At 44.7% G+C, this 10,745-nt stretch overlaps 1 protein-coding gene across 2 annotated transcripts; it reads right to left on the reverse strand.

The window, feature by feature from the left end:
- Positions 1–116: 116 nt before the first annotated feature.
- LOC135245866 (keratocan-like) lies at positions 117–10,269 on the reverse strand. Of its 2 annotated transcripts, XM_064319218.1 has the most exons (3): positions 10,065–10,269; positions 2,137–3,008; positions 117–1,422 (listed from the first exon to the last, which is right to left on the reverse strand). In XM_064319218.1, exons 2-3 carry the CDS (start codon positions 2,996–2,998, stop codon positions 1,253–1,255), a joined length of 1,032 nt encoding a protein of 343 aa, XP_064175288.1. In that variant the 5' UTR covers positions 2,999–3,008; positions 10,065–10,269; the 3' UTR covers positions 117–1,252. The 2 variants fall into 2 exon arrangements, with proteins under 2 accessions (XP_064175288.1, XP_064175289.1); XM_064319219.1 differs by lacking the exon at positions 10,065–10,269 and having other exon boundaries at positions 2,137–3,032.
- Between the last annotated feature and the right edge of the window lie 476 nt (positions 10,270–10,745).

Below are 10,745 nucleotides of genomic sequence, written 5' to 3' on the forward strand. Positions count from 1 at the left end.
TGGTGAGGGTGGTCTCTAGCCCCGGCCGACACAGAACGCTGAGGTTCATTTTCTCTGCATTAGATAAAATGCTGACAGGATGTTACGTTGCATGCCCGATGATTATCCTCAGAAGGTGATGAGAAATATTACAATTCTTTATTGTTGCACTGTGTCTTTAGAAGCAAACATTCACATATGTTCATACAAAAGGGAAAAAAATAGCTGAGCCAGTCAAAAACATTTTGGCTTACACCTAGGACATAAACTATGAAAATTCATAAACAACAGCAATAAAAAACAGCAATTCTTGTTGTATTCTGTATGAGAATGCAGATGCATTGTTATGCAAGCAGAAAGCTGGCAATGCTCACCTCTTTGCCATGTCGTTACCATCCACAATACAAAGTGACATCATAACCGTTCCATAATGTTTGCTAAAACTGCAATGTTACGGTAGTGTGATCAATAAACTGGGTACCCTCAGCCTCATATAAGCAGCTGTAGTCTGCCAATCAAAACATAGAAAAGTGTTCCAGTTTATTTGCTACACAGGGGTTTTTTAATGAACTGTTGAACGGACTACTTTGGAGCAGAGAAGATGCTTTACATATTAACGAACGTCACATGGTTAATAGCTTCCGAGCTTGAACCAGAGGATACAGTACATCAGCTAAGTCCAGTTTAGCTTTAAAGGTCTTCAGTAGAATCAGAAAAGCAAGAGTACCACAAACAGAGAAACAGGAAAACTAACTTTCTATGCAGAAGAAAAAAGGATGTGTTTCTGATATATATTTCTGATTACATTAAAGTTTAAAAATCCAGCCATGTGAACAGAATACAGGAAATAAACCTTATGCTAATAATACATTACAAAGAATTGCTTTTTAAAGCAATTTTCTTGTCTTTAGACTCAATAAGTAATTTATTTGAAGTGACGCAACTTCATCTTGCAGAGATCATGAACATACTGTACAGACATTGTGTAAGATCACTAAAAACATTCAAATGATATGAAGTACCGTGGGATTAATAAGCAGGCACAATAGGTGGTCAACAAACTCAGTACTACAGTCTTGTGTTTATCTACATAATGCTAATGAAACTCAAGTTACTATGAGCTACTGACCGGTGCATTCAGCATCTTCACAGTCATAGTCTGTTATTTTCTCTATTATTTCTGTGCCTCCGCTCTGAGACGGATGCGTTTATTTCGATCTGTCCCTTGACAAATGGCGAAATGTGAGGATGTGGCGGCAGAGGTGAGATGCTGTTATATGACGATGGATCTAAGCAGATGGAAGCAGAGCATCAGTTCCCTTGGGATTGGGGGTTTGATCTCGTTGCCGTCAAGACGAAGGTATTGTAGTCGAGGCCCCTTTTCATCGAAATAGTCGTAAAACTCACTGAGAGGCACTGGGCAGATTTCAGATCCATTGACGCCTGCAATCACAAGAATCATTTTTTTTTTTTAATCAACTTTTATTTTCTAATTCAGAAAGCCCTTTCATAATTGAAAGTCTTTCCCGTCACACTGATGCTCCAGAATGTGTGTAAATCATCTTTTTCCCTGCAATCCATTGACTGAATTCTTCTGTTGTACTAAAGGACTGCAAAATTTAACCTTTTATGGTATAAGACCACAACTATGTGATTAAAATGTTCTTAACTGAACACTTTACTGCTGATGTAACAATCTGTAGTGGTAATAGAAAGAAACTGAATTCTAGAACACTTAGAAGACTTAGAATGTGGAAAAAAAAACATTCCAAAAACTGGTCTTCATATGGTTGAGCAGCTGTTGTGGGCAGACCACTGGCCCCTGAGTATACATTTTTTGAGTTGCTATTGAGTGATGGGGGGGGGGGGTACTCAGGGTCAAGTACATCCTGCCCTCCCTGTTTGATGTCATGGATAATATTGCATCATCTCAGGACTCCAGGGCACATTCAGCACTGGTATGGTAAGGTCAGCTTAGATCTAGACAATGGGGTGCATTACCTCATAGAAAGCTAATGACTGAGCTGGATTTGATCACTGTTAGCAACAAAACCTTTAACTGCAGTTATTTGTTGCAAGTGTAATATCCTAAGCTGAGAAGAGGTCAGCGTGGTGTCTGGCTCTGCACTCTCAGCCCTGCGGGTTGGGCATACTTACTTTTGATCTTGTTGTGGTTCAGGTGGAGGTGCTCCAGACTTAAGGGAAACCGGGGCACCTCTGTCAGCTGGTTGTGGGACAGCTGCAGGTCCAGGATGTTTGAACTGTTGAAGACGTCCTTGGGGAGGCCCCCATCTTCCAGCTTGTTGTAGTTGAGCCGGAGGAAGGCTACCTTGGGAAGGCCCTTGAAGTACTCGGCCGGGATTTTCTCGATGGCGTTGTTGTCCAGGAAGAGCTGGATGGTGGAGACGGGCAGGCCGCCCGGCATGCTCTTCAGGTTGTTCTTGGCCAGGTTGAGCTGGACCAGCCCGCTCAGGCCCTTCAGGCTCTGCTCTGTCACCGAGTCGTCCTCCAGCTTGTTCCCCTGCAGGTCCAGCAGGGACAGGTGGTCCATCCCGGAGAAAGCCCCCGGGGGGATTTTGGAGATCTTGTTCCTGGAGAGGCGGAGCTGCTCCAGGGAGGACGGGAGTGGGGAGGGTATGTCCGTCAGCAGGTTGTCCTCCATGTAGAGGTGGAGCAGGCTGGACATGGCCTTCATGGCCCCTTCGTCCACGCCCTCGCTGGTGATCTTGTTGCGGTTGAGGTTGACCCAGCGGAGCTGGGTGGCGTTGCGCAGGGCCTGCTCGGAGAGCACCTCGATCAGGTTGTTCTGCATGTAGAGGTACCAGGTGTGGGGCGGGACGGGGGGGATGGCCTTCAGGCCCCTGCTGTCGCAGTAGACGGCGTGGGGGAAGCTGGGGGGGCAGCGGCACTCCTTGGGGCAGGCCTGGAGCTGCTGCAGCATGTCCTCGTACGGCAGGTCCTGGGAGCTGACCGAGCTGACGAGCAGCAGGCAGGACAGGACCAGGAAGACCTCCATCATAATGCTTAGCCTGTAAAAACCAGCGGGAACACCCCTTAGCACTTGTGTTCAGCTAATTTGCTTTCTGTGTTGACATAGCCTCATCTTCTGGGCACTCCTAATGATTAATGGAAAAGAAACGACTAGTCTGGTCACAGCATTTATAACAAGTACACACCAGATTGGCACACACCAGAGGTTACAAAGCTGCTTGTGCGTCAGCGTTTATGCAGTCTTTTTTCATAAGTAAAGCCCCACGCTTACTAATCTGAGGATGTGGCTGGTCTCACGTTGCCATTGAAAATGTGTTTCCTTGATTACATTAGTATGTGATGAAAACAATCTGCGTACGCACATTATGGGGCATTTTCATTTACTGTTACAATTATTTTGCACCTCTGATACAATCATACCAACTAGGTAATTTGACTGTAATATCAGACTGGGTGTACCTTGGTTTTAATTGTATCCAACTTAAGTTATTTGTATTCCGCCTCTCCTACCATGTTAAAAAGTCAAAGGGCAGGTCCAGTCAGCCCTCTACAGCTGCTTGACATGTTTTCATTATGTCCTGACCTTCCTGGTCCAGACTATATTTGCACACCATATCTTGGCGAAAGATCACTGCGTGTATCTCATTTAATAGTCAAGTGTAGATCTTTATCTTCTGGCCGCACTCTGATGTAACAGTGGACTATTTAACCTCAGGATATTGTCCTGAGTCCAGCCTTATTGTCTTACACATGACCTGAAGTGAATCTGTTTGATCCAGACTCCCACAGTTGATGACGTTGTGTTTTATATTACAGGAGCACGCACCAGATACACCTGACTAACCTGAGCATGACCACCTCCTCCTGAGTTGTGCTAACATGACTATGTACACCTGACTAAGCTCAATCCAAACATGACCACTTTACTCCCGTCTCAGCCCAACCTCACACTCAAACCACAGGCAACAGGCTGAGATCTCAGCCTCCTCACTGGACTCATCCGTACCACCACATGTTCCTAGTATAGATTCAGGGTGTTTGTTTTTGGCTCACACCTGGACCTGATTCTCTTTGGGTCTGGATTTCAGCATCGAAACCGCATGATCAAAGAGAGACACACTGACAGCTCGAAGTCAGGCTGGGTCCTCGGCATACCCAACCCTGTACTCCTTACAGACCATGCACACCTAGCATGTCAAATTCACAATATACCCGATACGCCTAACATACCAGCCACACCTTATACCACGTACACCTAGCATACCAAACACACGCCCTATACCATGTACAGCTAGCATACCAAACACACCTTATACCTCGTACACCTAGCATACCAAACACACGCCCTATACCATGTACACCTAGCATACCAAACACATGCCCTATACCATGTACAGCTAGCATATCAAACACACCCTATACCCCATACACCTAGCATACCAAACACACGCCCTATACCATGTACAGCTAGCATATCAAACACACCCTATACCCTGTACACCTAGCATACCAGCCACACCTTATACCTTGCACACCTAGCATACCAAACATGTCCTATACCATGTACAGCTACCATATCAAACGCACCCTATACCCTATACGGCTGGCATACCAAACACACCCTATACCCTATATGGCTAGCATACCAAACACACCCTATACCTGTACAGCTAGCATACCAAACACACCCTATACCCTGAACAGCTAGCATACCAAAACACACCCTATACCCTGTACAACTATCATACCAAACACACCCTATACCTGTACAGCTCTGATGCCAAACACACCCTATACCCTGTATAGTTATTATACCAAACTCACCCTGTATCCTGTACAACTAGCATTTCCAGTAGAGAACCTCATCTGCTGTCCCTTATCTTCAAAAGGGTGACACACACACATGCACACATTCACTCATACAGTACCTACACATACGCATGTACTCTCACACACTTGCACATATGCATACACACTAATGCTTGCGCATGTACACTCATGCACACACTCACACGCACATACACATATGGTACTTGTGCATTCACTCACACACCTTTTGTGCTCTCAGTGTCTATCGTCCAGTCCTGTTATGGTGACGCAGTGTGGAAATCGATGACTCATCCCTGTATTTGTACTGGCCACAGACGTGGGATGGGGTCATTTTTGGGGATGGTAAAGAGCCCCTTGACCAATCACCATCGTCCAAATTGGATGGTCATAATCCAGTTGTGGCAGATCCCTGCTGATTTGTTCTGGAGTGGCTCCAGACGACACTGGTCATGGCCCATTTACACACAGGCTAATGCACACCTGCGCCCTCTGTGACCTCTGCTCGTTCTGCCCCAGACTCAGAATTAGCAGACAAAGGGACATGAAAATTGTCCTCATTTTTGTATATTCTCGCCTCATCTCCACCTTTCTCAGCCTCTCTGTGACTGTGATATTGAGTTTCTCTTAAGTGCTAATTGGAAATATGACCATGCCATCACTTCCTGTTGGCTGTAATTTATACATGCTGAATACGCAGGTCCTTGGTATTGGTAATTAAACACTTTCCAAAGCCATTTTTTTTCAGTGTTCTTACTGGCTTTTCAGTTGCTAGTCCTGTTTCAGTTCATTTAAGCGAACCACGCTTGAAGGCGAGTGGTGACTGAACTTCAGCACGCACAGCTACGGAATGTGAAGCTGAACTGCTGATCCTCTTAGTGGAGAGTGAGCCGTTTATCTTCTCACATCCCATCAGTGAGACACTCATTTACCCCCTCAGGATTGGCATGACTGCTCCCTTATGTACTGCAATACATTGGAAATATTTGGATATTTTAGTAAATATGATAAATATATTTCACAGAAGTTTAAAAAATGTATTTAAATATCAAAAAGCCGCAAAAAATCTTTGTCTTTGGCCATACATTCTTAAGTAATGCATTATATTTCCTGGTCCTGCTTATATATTTAACGCTTTAAGGTGTAAGGTCACAAATATGTGATTAGAATGTTCTTAACTGAACATTCTAATGCGGATGTAACAAACACTACTGGTAATTCCACTCTGATATACCACTCTGTTAACTTCCACGTTAGCTTTCAGCTTAACCAGCAATATAAAGACCTGCGCTTCAAGAATGTTTCAAATGTGCACATTTTACACCATTGCCATGAATATTCTCAGTGTGAGTGTGGGGAAAGAAGAGGTCTACATGCATCCATAAATGATATTGCAATACAAATAAAAGCTATTTTATTACTCACTAAATGGTCTAATAGAGGAGAGCTGGCTATATCTGATGGTATTGAGTATTTAGTGAATTCATCGCTGTATTTATAATCAAAATGACTGAAAACAGGTCGAGACCCATAATCAGTTTAAGGGAAGTTTTCCGCCCCACCGATTTTGAGCTCACCAGCCGCCACTGATGGACATGCAGAGATGCACTGAAGATAGAGAAGGCAGACAGGCTTATTTTGTGGGCAGGGTGTTCCCATTTCCTCTGACGGTGGACGGCTCATCTAAGTGCTGTTAAATCCAGTTTAATTGGCTTCTTTGAGTGAAAAGGAAGCCTAATCCCTGAAGCTGTGCTGGGGCCGGGGCAGAGGGGCTCGTGTCTGAGAGTGCTGCTGACACACGAGCGGCGTTTTGCAGGGACGCTAAGCGTCTGTCATTAGGACGCACTGACACTGGTGTAATATCCATGTGCTGTGTCTCCCCATGCTGTATCTTTCAATGCTGGGTCTCATCATGCTATATTTACATCTGATATAATAATATAAACCTATGCAGGTTTTTATTTTCCAGAGGGAGTTTGCTCAGAAGCCTTATAAGCTGAAAGTTAGGGTAGCTTTTGTGAGCATTTTCACATCCTCTTGTTGTGAGTTTGCTGGTGTTTTTACGTAAGCTTATTGTGTAAAACATCATTGCATATCAATGATGTGAAACCAGCTGCGGTGTGAAATCCAAATTTTAGCTCTTTCAGTGTTTGCATGTGTGTCCACAGTACTGATATACGCAGTACGCAGGAGGAATTCTGCTGTGCATGCCCCACTGCAGCTGCAGGTGATATGTGGAATCTGACATAGGCCTGGACAGTAACCACACTGCTACATGGATGATGGGACTGTCCTATTTTTGGTGCAAAACTATATGTTTGCATAACGTCCAGTTAAACACTGCATGGCTATTATGCAAGTATGTTTATTCTTTACATTTTATAAACAGCGATTCAAGCAAAAAATATCCTTTTAATTGATGCTCTTTGTTGCACTGTAACAATGACAGACTTTGGATACATGACCACTTATCCAAAATATATAGTAACATAAAATAACTAAAAATAATTTCTCCGGTCCCCAGGTCCAGCTACAATTACAGCCATTTCACATGGTGATTGAGTGCTAACTCCAAACTGCATTCAAGCTAACATGCCACGATGGCACAACACACAAGGCTAACAAAATCTTAAAAGCTGCGGAAAAAGAGATCCATTCCAACACAGCAACGAAAGCAGCAAAATTATAATATTTTCACATTTTCTTCTGAAATTAAGCTGCAGGTATAGCAGACGTGAATCTATAAGATGACGACTGAATTAAAAATATGAGAGCAGCATGTGAGCTTTTGGGGGGTTGATCATTTCCTTCAGAAGAACTGGCTGCCTAGCAGCTGCATCTCTTCACTCCAAATTTGGTTAATGTAGTAGAGTTGCTGTCAGAGTGAACTTGTCTCTGAATAAATCCCAAAGCAGATGCTAATCATGTGCAGGTAGTGGACAGGAATGGGAGAGGGCAATGTTAGGCCACTCTTCCATGAGTAAATCCTTATGCCATGATACTGGGGTCATGCTGGGAAATGCACCTCACCCTACTATAGAATCACCAGAGCCCTTCACCGTTGGTTCCAAAATCAATTTGAACTACATCCATTGTAGAAGGTCACATTTTTGTGTCAACCTGATGTAGCCATAGCTTGATTTCAGCTTGGTTTATAAGGACAAATTGAGGAACCTACACAGGTAAAACATGTCTGCTTTCTACCCTACTCCAATTACTTAAAATTAAATTCCTTTTCACTAAATAAACAAAAAAGGTAATTAACCTTTTTTTTTTATCAGTCTCAATGTTCTGGGACACTGGAAAATCTTTTAATTTAACTTTTAAAAATTCTCTTCCCAGCTTGATGTTTTCTTGTGTCCTTTCCCTGAACCCAAACATGGAAATAAGATGGGAACTTGTTCATACAGTTAGCCGTTTCTCAAATTTCCTGTGCAGCTGAGCAACGCTTGTATTCCACCAATGAGGACAGATGTGGGATGAAGGCAGAGATATGTTGTTATTATTATTGCGTATTACAGACAATTTCTCAGCTGGCCCTGGAACTTAAAACACTGTTATTTCCACTAAATAGAGTAAAAGTGTTCAAAGGATGTTTTTTTAAAGAGCACTGTTATGACCTAAAGCAATGTGTACCTGCATGCAACATGATTGGCACTGTAGATGGTGCTTTGAGTCATGCAGCAAATACTTTACAGAAACCACCCGGAAACTTCTCACACGATGAACTACAGAAGCTGCTGGCGTAACGCTATCCTTCAGCAGAAGTGCCAAAACATAAAACTGAACGATGATGGACAGAAGTCATGTGACCTATTGACCAAGCAATCGGTTAAGGAGGATTTGTGACATTCCCCTGTCGGCTTAGCGACTGATGGGCTGGCCTCATTAGACATGCCCCCGAGGCTCTGGAATCTCTGCTATTTATAAGAGCGAGGCGTGGCCCCTCCTCCAGCACCTAGCCCTCCTCTCATCTGTCCAGAGGCAGTCCGCCAGCACACTTCATTACACTGGCATCAGTGTGGTACAGAATCAGATGCATGCGAGGCACAACATGTGCATGTTTAGCTGTGCAAATGTGTCTGCTCATCCTGACTACTGAGGAAACAGCATTGCAGATTTCACAGTATGCTGCATTATTACAGCCTTGATAGTGCTCATCATCACTGAATGCCTGTCAGTGGCTTTACAGACTGCTTGTAAATGTTCATACAAAGTTATCCAAGATGCGAACGCTGTTAGCTACAGTAACGCCCTACTGGAACAGGGAGGAACAGGGATGAGCAGTCGCTGAAGTCATTTTTCATTAAAAAATGAAACAGAAATTATATTGAAAGCAAATGTTGGCCCTCAGGGTGGACACGTTCATATGAGAACAATCATTTCCTGAGAAAGGGGGCTCTCTCACCGAGCCAAGTAGAATAACTGCATGAAGGGCATTGCAAGCAATGGCTCCCCTCAATGCTGCTGAAATGTAGCTTAACACATCATGGAGTACAGGAGATACACCTCCACTGGACCAAGGCCTCTGCTTCATTAAGATAAAGGCAAGCACTTTAAAATGTATGTTTAACTAAAACAAATCATCCCCCGCTGTAATAGTTTTGTTTCTTTCAACGGAAAGTAGGTGGCAAGTCTGTTAAGAAGGGGAAAAAGTAGCATGCGGGTAGTGTCTGCTTTCCGAGTGCAAATGTCAAATGGGTCAAGCTAACAGGAGTCCCTGAACAGGCAATTCACTCTTGCGAAAAGCACTGCTACATGCGTTCCGAACACAGTGCTTCAGGCAGGCTGTCTGTCATACGGCAGACTGCAGAAACACAGACGCTGTAGACTGAGAAGCCTGAGAAAACTGACCAGAGCGCACACATTCCCTGGCACAACAGTCCACTACGTTATTCCGAGTTCCTGAACATGCATATACATGCACTGCTCACCAGGTAAACTGTTGATAAGACTATCTTATCAGACACATGATCAAAAGGTGTGAAATCACAAATATCTGTCTAAGCCTCAACATCCCCTGATAACCATGTTATGGAATATTTAACCCAGCAGCTGCCATTGGGCTCATTAAAACATGCAATACTGAGGTACTCTCATAAAACAAAAGAGCTGCTTGCTGGTCGACAGCCAGCTGAGATAAGGAACAGAGTTTACAGCACCTACAGGTCTCTGTGCCAACACCAGCCTCCGCAGAGTGGTGTGGTATGAACAGAATGCCCCCGTGCCCGCTCCCCGCTCCTGGCAGAAAGATGAAAGCGCTTTACCTGCTGTGGCGGAGCCTGTGGGCTGAGGTGAGAGAGAAGGGGCTCCCCCCAAGCTGTGCTGGCTCTGCTCTGCTCTGGCTGCAGCGGAGAGGCTGGAGCAGGGTCTCAGACTGCTGTGCTTCCTATGCGTTCAGGGCCAGCCTTATTACATTTGCATTGTTTTTCCTGTGATTCCCTCTAGGCTCTACCTTTGACACTGGCTGGTAGAGTGGATGTTTTGGGGAGGGGTGGGGGCGGGGGTGGTTTGCAGGAAGGGGGGGGTTGTCTTTCGTGTGCGCGCATTGACATCCCATTGGTCAGTTCTCTTGCATCTGCTTTTTTGTTCAAAAAAGAGGGGAAAAAAAGAGTGGAGAAGTGAAAACAGCCCCCTGAGTGAGCTCTTGCAGGTGGGGGGGAGAGGGTTAACCCTTTTGTATGTGCGAGCTGTGCAGCCGCTGTCTGTTTCCCATGGTCCGAGCCCCTGGGCTGGGCTGGGCTGGGGGGGGGGCTATATGTCTTTGTGTCATTAAGAGTCTGAGGAGGGGGGTGGGAGCTGCTCCAGCATGTCGACTGAAGAATGCCAGAATCTCCCACCCTGAGAGGGGCTGGCCATGTTACTGCGATGTGGGCGGGGGTCTCTGCTGGGTCCTTATGTAATCTGTATGTGAATGAACTGGGCTTTGCTTGGGATTTGTGAAGTGA

This window comes from Anguilla rostrata, chromosome 19 (genome assembly GCF_018555375.3).
Source record: "Anguilla rostrata isolate EN2019 chromosome 19, ASM1855537v3, whole genome shotgun sequence".
NCBI classification, from domain to species: Eukaryota; Metazoa; Chordata; class Actinopteri; order Anguilliformes; family Anguillidae; genus Anguilla; species Anguilla rostrata.